At 35.9% G+C, this 16,134-nt stretch overlaps 1 protein-coding gene across 2 annotated transcripts in view; it reads right to left on the bottom strand.

Annotated features, from left to right (window-relative positions):
- EMB3142 (nuclear pore complex protein (DUF3414)) overlaps window positions 1–16,134 on the bottom strand; it is a 75,546-nt gene that overhangs the window by 16,033 nt on the left and 43,379 nt on the right. For both annotated transcript variants that reach the window (XM_010251797.3, XM_088893198.1), the window contains exons 14-25: window positions 10,702–10,803; window positions 10,420–10,563; window positions 6,761–6,891; window positions 6,573–6,692; window positions 6,014–6,137; window positions 5,634–5,831; window positions 2,762–2,880; window positions 2,115–2,265; window positions 1,909–2,021; window positions 1,733–1,814; window positions 1,561–1,647; window positions 1,314–1,391 (exon numbers count right to left, since the gene is read on the bottom strand). In XM_010251797.3, the coding sequence (XP_010250099.1) occupies window positions 1,314–1,391; window positions 1,561–1,647; window positions 1,733–1,814; window positions 1,909–2,021; window positions 2,115–2,265; window positions 2,762–2,880; window positions 5,634–5,831; window positions 6,014–6,137; window positions 6,573–6,692; window positions 6,761–6,891; window positions 10,420–10,563; window positions 10,702–10,803 (1,449 nt within the window). The remainder of the gene's footprint in view (window positions 1–1,313; window positions 1,392–1,560; window positions 1,648–1,732; window positions 1,815–1,908; window positions 2,022–2,114; window positions 2,266–2,761; window positions 2,881–5,633; window positions 5,832–6,013; window positions 6,138–6,572; window positions 6,693–6,760; window positions 6,892–10,419; window positions 10,564–10,701; window positions 10,804–16,134) is intronic.

Below are 16,134 nucleotides of genomic sequence, written 5' to 3'. Positions count from 1 at the left end.
CTTGATTTAGCAATCAGTGACCACCGAACTCCTAAACAATCCAGTAACACCTTACTGATACTACTAAAACAAAGGTTGTGTTTGGATAGGTTTCAGGATTTGTGCTTTTAAAGCCCAAAAGCAAATTCCCAAATTTTAGGCTTTGTGCTTTTGGGCTTGAAAGTGTTTTGGCTTTAGATTATTATGATTTTAGAAGCAACTCTTAGCAAACATTTGAAACACTTTTTGGCTCATTTTTGCTTCTTACGGCCCAAAGCTCAAAATCCCATCCAAATGGAGCCTAACTTAATGTAAAGGATCCTTAAATTACTAAAAATAGTATCTCACAACTTTAGTAGAAATACCATAAATAGTAACTCTGGAAATTATCATAAATAGTAATTTTGATTTACTAATAATAGTAAATTTTCAGAAGACTTAAAACCCTATTCGTAAGTCACCTACAATTGAAAATAAATTTAAAAACTCAAAAATCACAGTATATCTATAACCTAAAAATTTTGAAACTCGTGTAGGAATTGGGAAACTGATTTTCTTCTCCATGGATTCTTTTCTTGCTTCTGTAAAATGTATCTGCATCAACCTGTGAATCACCCCATACATCCCACACCCAATCATTTTTAATTTGAACCTCCTATGCCTACATAAAGCCTGCATCCCTTCTCTCTTATCCAATTTTGTATTTCAGTATTGGTGTGACTCTATGACTCTTACTAGTATCCAAATTTCCTCACTTACCCCTTATGCAGTTTGGCAATGACCAAAAGCCTCCATAAACACTTGATAATCTCAAGCAATTTCTTCTGACCAAAAGCCTCCTATCAAATAAATGCTATGCTATCCTTATACCTATTTCCATGGTTTAAGAACTCATGGTCAACTAGAACAAGTCCTTCACATAAAATGTACTGCTAGTCACCCATGGTCAACTAGATAACTCCAGTTAAATCCTACACTAAAGAACTTTATGAAGCACAAGCAAATAAAAATTAATGTTTTCCACATTGTTGCATGGAATCTCTTAAATGCATGACGAGTCATGTTGGACATGTGTCCAAGTCTTAGAGATGCCAAACAATTCAAAACCAAGAGACACATTTTATAGAGTCAGTAAGCAAGTCTTATCACAAACCCTAGAGAAACCAATCATTTGAAAAACCTAATGTACTAACCATTTCAATTAAAACTACAGGAAAGGAAGGCATAGTAAAGTACATGATTAATGCAACTATTTAAGTATGATAAGTTCAGTTGCATAGGTGTAAGATATGGAACAAATAACATTTAGTGAAAAACATGGACAATAAACGTACCTGGTGCAGTGAACTTATACGAAGGGCCTGATTATTATTCCTTTTAGGAAGAGGAGCAATAGCAATTGTGTCCAAGTGCTGAAATAAAGCCAAGAGTCATTAACCAACAAAAGCAATAAAAACATAAAAAGTAGTAGTACACTTTGAGGCAACAAAGATAATATAAAACAATAACAGATATGTGCCAATAGATCAACATAAGACAAAGGAAACAAAACTGAAATTTAAAATGCATGGTAATGTGTACCTTCAGGAAGAACCGGTACTTTTTATTGCTGAGCAGATCCAACATAGGACCGCTTGTCAGTGGATCCAAGCATAACTCATATAAAAGCTGCATATAACAAACACAGATATTGGTAAAATAAAAAGAACCTAAAGCAAAAATTCTTCTAATACTAGAATGATTCCCATCTCACCTGTAAACCAAATTCATACAACAATGCATTTATGTCTGGCTTCGAAAACTTCTCCAGAATGTCAAGAATAACCTTTAGGCAACTGCACAAGATATAATAATAATATATAATAAAATTATGATACAAGGTGAGTAGCATTGAACAAAAAATTCTTAATAATTTTGAACTATTTAAACCTGTAATGAAATTTTGGCTGTAGTATTGTCCGCTCTACAGATGAATCCACATCAAACTTGAGCAGCAAATGTGTAATATTTGGGGATGGTCGACTAATATTGTCAATGAGAAGCTGGTAATGGCACAGAGAATAGTTACATCATCCTTTCTGGAAACAATACAAACAATTTCCCAGTTACCACAGAAGAGACAAGAATGGACCAACCTGTATAATAAGAACGCCTGTATCATCTCTGGAGTTCTCAATGATCTGACACTCTTCTGAGCGTAATTCAAGGCAAGCTGCATAATCCTCGATCAAACAGTTTGCAGCATGTGATTTTAGCAATAACTGTACAAGACCCACCATGCGAGAACTGACAAGAAAGAATTTAAGAGGTTTCTACAAGCATGAATAAGAAACTTGTATTCTGCATATAAACATCAAATAACCTTTACATCTAAAGCCTTAAAAAAGAGAATGGAGTAAACCACAATGATGAATCACCAGACCACATAAACCAAGATACAGGTAAAGAGGTGTGTGAGGGCTGCAATTTGTTGGACAGTGTGGGAAGAAAGGAAAGACAAAAGAAGCTATAATTGAATAAATTGAGATGGCTTAACGGGACATGGAAGTGAGATATCTCGGGTGAAAAAGAACTGCAAACTCTGTGGCTGATGTGTTAGCCAAACAAGGGGTTGGGAGAAATCAAATTTTTTGGGCATAATAGCAATATAGCAACAACTTGAGGGGAGAGATAAGAGGGTTTACCTCTGACAGACTTTTCTCCTTTTCTACTTCTTAAATTTTTAACATTAATGAGTTTCTGTGGTTATTAATCAAAAAAAAAGATACAGGGAAGGAAAAACCTTAGAACACTCATGATTTTGATAGAGCATTGCTGAATCTGAGGTTGAAAATCATATCTCACATACTCCAACAAAGCTATTATTTGATTCTGATCCTGAGAAAGTATTACATCCAATGGCTGCACAAGGTAAAGGAGCAAAAAATGTAAGCACAGATTTGTTTGCCTAACCAGGAAATAAAGCCTAATAATAAACCAGGGCAACAATGTAAGGCAACCACCTCAATTCTGTCAAGAGTCATCCAGAAGGCTATGACAAGAAACTGAGAACTAGATTATAGTTATTATATGCAGAGGACAAAGCAGATTTAATGTTAATTCCAAAATGATATCATTCCCAATTTTATTTTGTTTTTTAGTTAGGATTTCACCAATCACTTTGGTCTACAACCGTTAATCCTATACGATAACTTTTAAGAAATGTGAAACAATGCAATTTATTCATTCACTTATGAGGCTACCATAATTACATACTAACCTTTGAGTTTTTCATAATTATCTATTTACCCCACAGGACTGTAAGAAAATGCAATTTTCACTCGGGGTGAAAACAATTTTAAAGAACAAATCATTCTGAACAAAAATAATATTTAATTATTCATCAACCAGATATAAATTAAGATAGTTCAGAATAATATATAGAAGTGTCAATTGAGTAAAGGAGAATCTTTAATATTTAAGTCACAGTCTCACAGAACAAAAAAAAAAATGAAATTATCCCAGCTCAACTGAACCTAAATTCCAAATATTTGGGGTCAACTATGAGAATCCTGTCCCAACATTACCCTCCGTCAAGAACCAAGTTTTCTGTCAAATCTTAAATCCTTAGAACCACATTTTGCTTGGTCTTGTCCCTCTGCTCTTTTATAGCCTTCTACGTGCACCAAGTCACGCCTCACTGCTTGATGCAAATATTGAATCACGGAAAGAATACATGGAGAAACAAATTGGTCTTTCCATCCATTGTTTAAAATCCCCATGCATTTGCTAATATCTCCATGACATGTTTCCATTTCCATGGGTACCAACACAAAATATTAGAGGACCCAATTGAAAACAACTGGCACATTAAGCCAGATATTATAGATATGTGAATTAGCAATGTGTAATAGATAATTGGCCAATCTATTAGAATCATTTGCACCATCTATGACTTCTTTTTTTATCTAACACTGTCATATAGTTTACAGGGCAATTTTGCAACTTATAATTTTGTCTACTAACCTTAGTTTCTTAGCTTTATTTCATGGTTTGGAACAAGGTGATAATTTAAAAGGCTGTACTTATGCTTCTTTTATCATTTTGTTAAATATTGCTCTAATATTTTGCATACTTAACAATGTTTCCTCCTTATCTATAACTTATACAATATTTCCACACAACATTTCTGACATGTTGGTTGATCAAAAAAAAAAAATCTGACATGTATCCTATATTTGGACATTTCCACTGAAACAGACATTTTACATCTCCCTACACCAATTTCAAAATCTTTATGTGATGGGATATCGATACTATTTGAGTTTTTTAAATTTATTTTCTAATTAAAGGTGTCTTAAGAATAAGGTTTTAAGTTTCCTAGAAATCGACTCATCATCATCATCCAGGCCTTATCACAACTATGTCAAATACATGAACCTTATTTTTCCATTCCGTTTTGTTTAATACTATATTGCCATATCCATTGTAAAATTTATAGAAATTTACTGTTATTTCAGAATTACCATTGGGGATGGGTTCGTCAGCTTGCCATGTTTGGAGAGTATAGGTACTCTCTTTGTATCTATTTGGTCTATTGGTATATCTAAGGTTTCTAGGCCTCTCTCTCTCTCTCTCTCTGTCAAGGTTTGGGAGGTGAAGTGGTTATATTTAAGCTCTGACTAGAGCTGCAACTCAGGCAGGGTTAGCCCAAACCCAACCTGAAAAAGTCATATTGGGTTGGATCAGGTTGACAATTGGATTAGGGTTTGAGTTTTGCCAAGCCAATTTCACTTTGGATTGTACTAGGATTAACCCTCAAGTAAACCCAACACAACCCAAACCAAACTCTATTCTTGCTATTGCACATACATATTATAGTTCCACTATGCAGTGTTTTAAAAGACGTGGGAGGTGTATGCCTAGAGGCACACCTCAAGGCAAGGCGCCCCAAAATACCCTGAGGCATATGCCAGAGGCGTTGACACCTCTAAGGCGTACACCTCATGCGCTTATTTCATGAAGCGTGCTAGAGGCGTACGCCTCATGTGCCTCACGCACACCTCATAAAAAGACAGAAAAAAAAAGCAAGAAAAGGAAAGGAAAATGAAAGCATTGTGGTCTTCTCCCAAAAGTAAGTTTTGGGGGGACCCTCTTGTATTATTATCTTTGTTTTAATAAAATTTTACCTTATCTTTAGTCAAAAAGAAAAAACGGAAAGGAAAAGAAAGGGAAGGGAAAGAAAAAGAAAGAAAAGAGAAAAGGGAAAACGAAAGAAAAGAAAAGGAAAGGAAAGGGAAGGAAAGATAAGGGGGTATGCGATCCTCTTTCAACTTCCTCCTCCCCTTCCTCCTTCTTCCTCCTCATCCACCTCTCTTAAGGAGGCTTACACCTCCTTGTGTTCAGGAGCCTGACGCTTCTTACGTTCTGAACTACGCCTCTAGGTGGTGGAATGCCTCGTTTTCGTGTCACGCCTCCGTGTTTTAAAATATTGCCACTATGTACTTTTAAGCCCTTACCCCAATGACAAGTTGTCTTAAATATCACCTATTCCCTAAATAAGATTGATTACATAGAAAACACAGTCTATCAAAATAATCTTCTTGGCATTAAACAAAATTCTAATTAAACCAAAGAAAAAGCAACCCATGAAAATTATACAATGTGATACCAACCTGGTATAAAGGGCGCCAGAAATCAGCAAGAAACAAATCCTTCTCCAAAACAAGAATAATAATTTCCAAAGAAAGATGAACAGCTTTCTCCAAAAGTTGACCATAAACTTTACTAGATCTTTCACTCATGATAGTATTGACCCCTAGCAAAAGAATACCCATGATATTGCGGAAAACAGTTTTACCACTCATGAAGTCCTGCAATATTATCAGAATTAGCACTTAATAATTAAAAAGCATCTTAAAACATTAACAAATTGAACAAAACAAATGCCTTTTCAAAAAAATCACAATAAACACGACCAAACCTCCAATTTATGGCTAGCTTTAGAATCAATATGTAAATGGATGAAAACATAAATATATTGTAAAGGGCATACTTTTAGCATTTCTACAACAGGGAGCTGCATTTCAAGAGGAGTTGACTGAGCCACACTTTGAAGATGAGATCGCTCAACAACACTATCAATATCCTCATCCTTAATGTCATACATGAACAGAATCCTGCACAATATATAAATATGACAATCCAAACCACTCAATGGTTTTCATCCATTATATAAAATAGAACTTTCCTCGTGTGGGACAAAAAGTTGGTCTAAGATGATAATGATAAACATACCACTAACTAAGAAGCAATACAAAAGATCGTATGTAACAGCATAAGGCATCTAGGAAGTACAAGAAGAAATAGGCAAAAAAGATGAAATAAAATAAAAATGCTACTGGCATAACTCAATGTTTTCTTCGTAAGGTGCATAAGAAGTTTTAGGTATAAGGTAGTTCAAAACAGAAAATGTATAATGAAATATTGGTAGCATAACTCTTCTTTGTTTTTTTTCATGAGAAATATTTTTTGCAGCATCCAAGTAATACCTAAAAAAGCTAGAAATTATGTAGACATACAATTTACTTTACATCACTCAATTATATACTCACATTTGAAAGTGTTGAAGACAAGCAACAACCAACTGCCATTTCTCACTTGGATCTGCATAGGCTCTTTGAGGAAAAGGCCCAAAGACATGATCATACACAAACCTGAAGATCCCCACAAACCTGGAAAAGTGTGACACTCAATGTTAGACTGAAAGCAAGGGTAGCAAAGGCAATACAGATATCAGTACCTGCGTCCTCTATCATTCATATCCCTTTCTTCCGCAATCAGGGAATTCAACAAGTTTAGGAAAGATATAGTTGAAGGGTATCTCTCACTCCTTGCTTCTACTTCATTTAACTCAAAACGCATATCATAAACCTGCCAGACCACAGTATTCCACCATCAACAATATATAAGATAATCAGCAAACAAGTCAGCCAAACATTCAGCCCATTTGAACAATCTATTCACCATGGAAGCCAGAGATCCAGCCATGAACTATGAAATAGCATCAACAGGGGTCCAAACATCCATCCTAGGGTAGGGCCCAAGAAAATTGCTTTTACCAGACCAAGGTTGGGGGTTAACAAAAGAGGGAAAAGACATGAAAAGGTTTAAAATGTCAGTGTTGATGGAAATGTTGATCATTCAAATATAGGAAACACGCCGGCAAGGTCAGAAATGCCAGTTTTAAGGCATTGTTGATCTTGTTAAAGTATTTTACAAGTCTAGAAGATCAGAAATTGTAGGCTTCTTACTTCTCTAGCAGCCTAAGTTTTAAGGCTCAAATACTGACACTGGGTTAGAGGAGGGCGGTATTAGAGAAACCCAGTCAAAGAGCAATTATCTATGGATAAATTTAGATGGTACTGCCAATCTCCTTCAACTACTATGCACTCCAGTCCCTTCAACTACATCCTCTAACCCAACACTATTAATTGCAAAGTGATACTGTGGTTGATCAGCTCCACGCAACTACACATCAACAGGAATTATCTATGGATGAAACCAGTCAAAGAGGTTCCAGATAGTGTTGAAACTCTCAATCTGGCTAAGCTGTCTGCTAAGCTATCAGCAGGCCTAGGGATCCAACTGAATGAGCTGTTCAGAATCCATAGATAAAGCCTTAGCTTCTCTGATTTGATTTCCTACACATCAAATCCCTTCAGCCTTTCATAGAAACCAGCTAATCACAATTTGACAATGTCCTTCAACTACTATGCACACCAAAGTTCAGCTCTTAGAGAATCCCAACTTCTGCTAGACCTGAGTTGCTTAATAGTATTTGCCACCAAGGTCTCTAAATACACCCCCAAGCCATATTGGTGTGGGTCCAAAAGAGAGCAGACATCAAAACTCAGCTTAATCCGTTTGTGTTAGGGTGTTGCATGCCATGGATGACATGAAGAAATAAATCATTATAATTTCTTCTATTATGGCAATGTTCATACATAGTCCTTTTATGGATCATGCTATGTTAATACATCATTATTCTTAATTTCAAACATCAGATTTGCTTCATCTTTGCTGAATTTGATTTTATAATTATAGGAGAAAGAACAATGTTGACTTGAATAATTGATTTTTCCATGAACAATGAACGATGTTAGTTTACTTCACAATTTGAAATATTGCATCATTAAATCTAATTGTTCTGTTTTACAGAAAATACCTTATGTTTTATATTAACATATGTGAAGTATAACTGAACTAGTATAATAAAATTGTTCAATAAAAAACTAGAGCATTAAAACTGAAAATGGTAAATTGGTGACCATGCTGATCTTTTTTCATACAATTAACTAGTTCATTACACAGAATGACCAACTGAATATGAGGGTCCGTTTGCTTCACGGTCAGAATCAGAATCAAAATCCTTTGGAATTGAAATCAGAATAGTCTATCCCCATAGTATGTCTGGTTCAGATAGAAATCAAACAGAAATTGGAATAATCAGGAATTGGATTTCGTTCCCAAAGGAGGGGAAGGGGGAATACCGTTCCAGCAGGAATGGGAATGGGATTCTGATTCCACTCTACCAAACGGCTGGAATCAGAATAACCCATTCCGATTCCAATTCCAGACCCCTATTCCCATGAACCAAACAGGCTCTGACTTCATTTGAATGACCCCATATTCACTAATTAAAAATTAGATGCTCATAAGTCTTGCACTCCATGCCCTGATGCTTATGTCCCATGCTTCACAAAAGCAAAATGCCTTGCTCCATGGCCCAGCATCTGAAAATACTGCCACTAGCTAACATTATACACAATTTTAACAGACAAGATTTTTTTTTCTGATGCCTATCAATGTTGAACTACAAGAAACTTAAACCCCATTGACAGCAGCACTGGATGGATACCCCACCTTTGGAGAAGATTCATGAATAGATTCATGTTCAACTCTCTAAAATACATGTCAAACTCATCTACAGTACAAGTTACGCAGATTTACCAAAATGCCCATTGTGTTGACTCTCCAAATTTATGAATCCTCACTTTAAACGCTTCTACATAACATTGGTCCAACCCAAGGTTTTAAAAACCGACCCAGAAATGGAACCGCTGTGCTCACCGGTTTCCGGATCAGTGGTTCGACCGTCCGGGTCAAACGGATGGTTTATGAGAAAGAAATGTCCGGGTCAGACAGTTTACATTATGAGGGCAAATGTTGGTATTAGTCTTTTAGACTTTTAGTTTTTATGAGAAAGAAACTGAGATTGTCGGCTGAGAAAGAAAGAAAAAAAAGAAAGGAATGAGAGAAAGGAAAGAAACGCAGATCTCAGATCTAAGATCTGAGCACTGATTTAGAAGGCGCACTTGAGGCATGCCTAGGCACACAGGCAAGGCGCATTTTAGGGTATGTGCCTCACCCAGGTCCTAGGCGCACCCCTTTCAAAAGGCACACAAGGTGTGTGCCTGATGCGCCTTGCGCCTCAGCCCAAGCATGCGCCTTTTTAAAATTATGGGCTTTTTACTTTTTTGACCCTAACGGATGGGTCAGGGGCTACACCCCCGAACTCCCGACCATGCCCTTCCAACAAAATGTCTTCTTAAAAGGCAATTAAAGTTATAAAATCATTATTTTTTGTGTGAGAACTCAGAATTTAAAACCCTAGCATTGACTTGTTCAGGCTTGCCTCAAGGGGCATGGTACAAAGGTGACTCATAGAATGCAATATGTTTTCTTTTTTTTTAATTTTCATTTGAATACACTTTACATGTTATGTTTATGTATTTCAATTTTAGATAATAGGTTTTTTAAAACATTTATTTTAAAATTTGTTTCTATTTTTTATTACTAAAATGTTTAATTTTTTATTTTTTTTAATTTTTGGCATTTTTTGAATTTTCTAGCTTTTTTTTATGTTTTCAGCATTTTTTGTATTTTTGCGCCTTGCTTCAAAAAGGGGCGCGCCTCAGGCGCAAATTGGCCCTTGTGCTTTTCTTGCACCTTGTGCTTTTAAAACACTGGATCTGAGATCTGATTTCTCTCTAGTCTCCAACCTCTGCAATTGTTGTACCTGGATCTCAGATCTAAGATCGTTCTTGTCTCAGATAGGAAACATTATAATGAGATGGTTCAATGAATTTAAAGATTAATATTAAAAATATGATGTTTAACAAATATAATGAAACATTATTTATGAGAAATACATCTATAAATCCCACTTTTTTGGGTTCACCAAGTCAGACTTCATTGCACATGTCAGATTCCAACTCATGTGTCAAAGTCCATGCAACACTAATGATCAAATGAATGAGTATAGTCATACATATAATATTGACAAGGACCAGCAAAAGAACCACTTGTTACCCATTTTGAGATTATAGCACCAACCAGAGAATAACTAATATGCACGGCATTGTTTTATCACTTACAGCATTGCCCCTAAATCCATACCTGTGTAGACATTTGCTGTGCACCATTTCCAACAGGAGGACCAACAACTACTGGTAGATCATACTGCTCAAGGTAGCTCCATATAGTATCCTTCAATACAGGAGAGACTTGAATGAAAGCAGCTATTGCATTCCGCAAGGCACCCTACACAAATAACCAACATACAGAAACAATTTATAACTTCCTGCTTGTATAATACACAGATTTCACTTGTCAAAAAAGAAAGATTATTGTGGGAACAAAGCATAACTAAAGATTCATAATCAGCAGAAAACTGTTAACCTTCAAATAAGGAGGGACATTTTCATAACTAAGAAGTTTGAACAAGGGTTCAATATCTGGAAACCAATTCTTCCTTTCAACAGGATTTCCATTTTCTACAACCTGCAACAAAATTACAATAACCAATTAGCCCATAACAAAGTACCTAATCATTATTTCATATGCATGCTCACACTGCCATATACATGCAAGAAATCTATTAGTAGTAGCAATGATTACAACGAAAATAGAAGATGGTAGCTTGTGTATCCCAACACATGATTGTTGGTACAGAAATAAGTTGGAAGATATAGTGACATTTCCGTAGCCTTGTATACGATTGCATGGTACATACAAATGAGTTATAGGTTGCAATTATCATGTTTTAGACTTTAAACCATTCAGCCTTTGTAGGACTTGAACATACAAGGCTAGAAGCCTAGAACATTTGCGTTAATAGCATGATGCTCTAACCAATTAAGCTGAACAGGTTTTCAAAATATTCTATTTCTTTCAGAATATAGATTTGAATATTGTTGTATGTTAAGTTCTTTTGATTTTTACGAAGCAGCACCTCACTTCATTCAAGCCTGTGCCTCACCTTGTGCCCATGCACTTCTATTGTAAAAATTAGAGACATTGCGGAAATTTTATGAAATATGTGGAAATATGCAATGATATTTTGTAAAATGATAAAAGAAGCATTAATACATATTTCTAGACTATTATCTTATTCCCAACCATTATATAAAGCTAAGAAACTAAGATCAATAACAAATTAGTAAATGACGATTTACTGATTTATTATGCATTTTGATGTTTTACAAGGTTATCTGATATTTTCCTTTCTTATTTTTAATTCTGATTTATTATAAATTCTAATATATTTATTTCACACTAGTAAATAGAAATGCATTTATTCTGATTTTTTTTAAATATTAAAGTTATAATACATTATGTTTTACTATAAATTTAATAAACTGATACTCCTTTTTGTAGTATTAAGATTATGATAAATTTTGATTTCTTATAAAACTTAATGAATTTATTACGATTTTTAATACTAAACTTGTAATAAATTATGATTTAGTATAAAATTTAATAAATTTATTCTGATTTTTTATATTAAATGTAGAATATTTTTTATTATAAAATTTAATAAACATTTTCTGATTTTAATAAATATTTTAAAAAAAATACTGACTAGTTAATATTTTATTACTTGAAAAATATTTTATGTTTTATATTATAAAGTAATTAATCTATTCTTTTGTTTTTATATTTTGTTAATTCTTTTTTATAAATATTTTATTTGAAATATTAAATAGAAATTATTAATGGAATAATTTATATTAATATACTGTATTCTAATAATATAATATATTAATATATTATAATATTAATGTACAATAGTCGACATCGTGTCGACATTATCGGCATCCTGTCGACATAATAGGAAAAACTATCTTTTTTTTTTGGTTATTTAAACTGATTTGGTCGACATTTCCAAAATATAGGAAATGTCGACCAAAATAATGTAATTTTTATATTACCATCCATTTTCATGTCGGTGAGCCTCAACATCAGCATATGTCAGGCGACATTAGCGACATTTCGCGACATTTGAAACCATGCTTTTAAAACATCGGATCCACCTGTCATAAGCCTAAAGAAGATAGTGAAATTCCATCGTTGATTACCTAAGGCCCAATACAACCTATTGGACAACACACTAGGACTTCTACATCACTTCACATGGTTTAAGTGTTGAACAATCACTAGGAAGCAGTTGGGGTAATGGGAACTAATGAAAATTTTTCAATTTTACCAGAGTTTCTCAAGTGGTATGCACATCGCCTAAGACCAAGCATAGCCCCTTTGAAATGGTGTGCACCAGGTGCTCCTTGTGTCTCCCAATTGTGCATTTCTTCAAGAATAATGGCTGGGCTGAGGGGGGCTATGCCCTTGGACACCCAAACAAGTCCATGTGATGGTCCTAAATTTTTTGCCCACATATAAAGAGATATTTTGTGACTTAGAAGTAGGAATCAAATGTCATTTGATGAAAAATAACTTGTATTGAGGAGCATGAAAAAGAATTTTATTAATGTTATGCATATTTATTCCTCTTAATATAAAAGATTTTTATTAAAAATAAAGAAAAAACGAGATCCCCCCTTCCTCTTCATCCTCCTCCTAACCCCCCTCCTCTAGCCTCCTTGTGCTCAGGAGGCTTACGCCTCTTGCGTTCTGATCTACGCCTCACACCTCTAGGTAGTGGAACGCCTCGAGTCACGCCTCCGTGTTTTAAAACATTGATTGGAAGAGCTTTGACCAATCAAAACCACAGTGAATAATAATGAATACCACCTAATTGGTTACCACTTTTATGATATCAATTAATTAGTTATAAGTTTTTTATTTTCTTTTAATTTTGTGCCTTGTTTCAAAAAGGCGTATACCTTGCCTTGCACTTCAGGCAAAGAAGCCCCTTGCACTTTTGAAATACTTACCCAAAATCCATATCTATCCTTTTCTTCTTTGTCCTTTTTTATTAGGGTCTTTATTTGGCAACTAATGTAGGGAACTTCAGAAGAGATAAGTAATTGAGATAAGTATCTGCATTTCCAACACACCAACCTTTTTTCTTTAGATGCTCATATTGCATAAGCTCCAAAACAGAGTCATCCAAACCCCTAATTGTAATGCTTGTCCAAGCCAAATTAATCTCTAACCTGAAGGATACAACATAAAATAATGCTACGGCCCAACCTTTTAGATGTGCACTCTAAAGTGTAACCACTCTTTTTGAAATATGGTTTTTTGCTCTTTCTGGATGCAGGCGGACTCCTCCCATTTGCTTGGAAAGGTTTTTTTATGCAAATCTGCTTAGATGTCCACAAAGAAGGGGCCAAAAAGAATTTTTTAGAAGGTGAGAAGTAAGAAGACATTAACTGAAACCATCACCACTGGGTGAGAACAATGGAACTTTTCTCAACCTTCACAGTAAGTGATATTATTAGGAGTTTGGGGGGAGGGAGGAGTTGCAGGATCTTCACCAAAGGAAAAAAGGATTGTAGTATGGACAGTCCTATTCAATTTCGACCCCACTCTCTCCTCTTCTCCCTCCCCCATAACCTCTCCACTCTCCCTCTGTTCCTAACAATCCCAACTCCTAAACCAACTTGCCCCATTTTCAAAATTCGTTTATTTCTCCAATCAATAATTCGTTTATTTCTAGTACCCCATTTTCAAAATCTCCACCATCTCATTTGACTTCCACCTATAATCCCTTTCCTTTGTCACCTCTAGAGTTAATCAGTTGGACTCTAGCTACTAGAGCTCCTTGGCTTGAAGAAGTCGCCTGATTGATTTCTTTGCTTCAATCTCCCATTGAAGTCAGCTCTTCTGCAACCTTCATGCCTTCAAGTCGATGCAAGTCATCCTTTTTTATTTAAACAAGATGGGAATTCCTTCATCTTCCTTCCTTCTGAAATTTCTACTTTCCTCCCTTTCTCATACCTCGTAACCACCCATACTCAATCATTTTTTTGATAAATCCCATACTCAATCATCTTTGGGTTCAAACTCTTCTCTTCTACCTCTTTTGATAAGATGCAACCCCACACCCCTTCGAATTAAATCCCATCTTTCCAAAAATACCCATAATCACTCGCAACCTATTGCCACATTTTCCCCTTTTGAAATCGTTTCCCAGCCTCTTAAAACAATGGTCCCCACTCTTTTTCTTAGCATTAGCGATACCTTACTATCGCCCATTTCTTGCCTCTCCCCCTCCTCACCCCTTCATTTGACCCTTGCATTTCCATCGATCTCTTCATCTTGCCCGCACCTAATTTCCTTTACCCTATTATGCCCTCCTTAAGACCCCTAATACATTTGGCTTTCTTTGGTGTTGACACGTGTTGACCAGCCTTCCATAATGTGGACCCCACTTAATTTAATCGATCGTCCATAACCCTTTAAGCCCCAAACCACTTCGCCTCCCTCCTCCCCTCTATTCGATTCTTCATTTGTCCTCTTCCCCACTTCCTCTCCTTCCATGTGTCCTCTATCCTTCACCCTCTCCTCCCCAATATACTTTGGAATCCCACTTTTACCCTTCAAGGTCTCCCCCTCCATCCTTTCTTCCTTCTACGACTGACGCTTCATCTTCTCTTCCTCTATTCCCAACCCTTGTTTCCTTCGCCCATTTGCAACCATCTTTGATTCCCTACTAGTCTCTTTGTTCCCACATGCCTGTGCCTTGGCTTGGAATGTACCATCTTCCCCTTCCACCACTAATCTCAGTTCATACCTTTCTCTAGCAAATAACAGGTCTATTTTGCTCAATATGGTTAAGACATCTTCCACCTCCACCAACAATCTCGCCATATCCAGTCTATCCCAAGATTGGTTCTTATTATCGAACTTCAAGAACCTCCCACAATGACCATCAGTCGCCTAGAAGGTAAGGATACTCCAAGCATGCACCGAGATTCCTAGTACATCAATCCACACCGCCCTTCGTCTTCTTTGTTCTGTTACTACACATGCCACCGCCCAAGCCGAAGATCAAACTCCCTTTCTTTCACCGACTCAAAGTCAAGAATCCTCTCTACCACTTCTATGCTACGGAACGTGAATAAAAAATAATCCATCATTAACCTTCTAACTCCTAGAACTCTCTCTTTTCCCCATTCAAGAGTCACCCACATTTCCACCTTCTTTGCTTCTAATTCCCAACCAACAAATCTCCCTACTAGGCTCGCCTTTTGAGAAAGGAACTATTATTGTGATGTATTCAGGTCTAATAAGAAAAGGAGATTCAACAAGGGCAGAAATTTTGTCAGCGGTATTTGGGGTGCAGAAAGACAAGGAAATGGGAGTTGAAAGATTGATAATTGAAGGTGATTTGAAAGTGGTAGTATGCTGGCTACTAAAGGAAAAGAGAGTGGATTAGAACTTCATAAATGAATTTAGACTGTTCAAATGGTATTCTAAAGATATACAGCTACAAACTAGGTGGGAACAAACATCTACAAAAGTCTGGCTGATGCTTTGGCTACATGGGGGGTCGTTAGACCGCAACTGTTTTGGGCTCAAGCATAAAAAGAGTGTGCTGGAGTGACATAGCAGAGGCTATAATTCTATGTAATCACAATCAGCTTGTTGTAACTGATTAAGTTTTTAATAAACGAATCTTTTTCACTGTTGCTGATTAAAAAACCAAAGAAAAGAAAAGCATTTAGATGGACCAACAGCAACATGAGGCAAAAGAGGTTGCTGACAGCAAAGAGTGGTTTTGGGTCCCTGCTTGTAGAAGCCAGCTCAACCAACACAACTAAATTGCCCAAAGGAAGGGCATTAGACCCATCAAGAGAACTCCAGTCACCACATTAAGGATATAAGGTTCAAAGGATAACAAATACCATCATGTAAATTAATGAGGAA

This window comes from Nelumbo nucifera, chromosome 8, assembly GCF_055504915.1.
Source record: "Nelumbo nucifera cultivar China Antique chromosome 8, China Antique-T2T, whole genome shotgun sequence".
Taxonomy (NCBI): Eukaryota; Viridiplantae; Streptophyta; class Magnoliopsida; order Proteales; family Nelumbonaceae; genus Nelumbo; species Nelumbo nucifera.
This window is presented reverse-complemented; position numbering and strand designations above follow the sequence as displayed.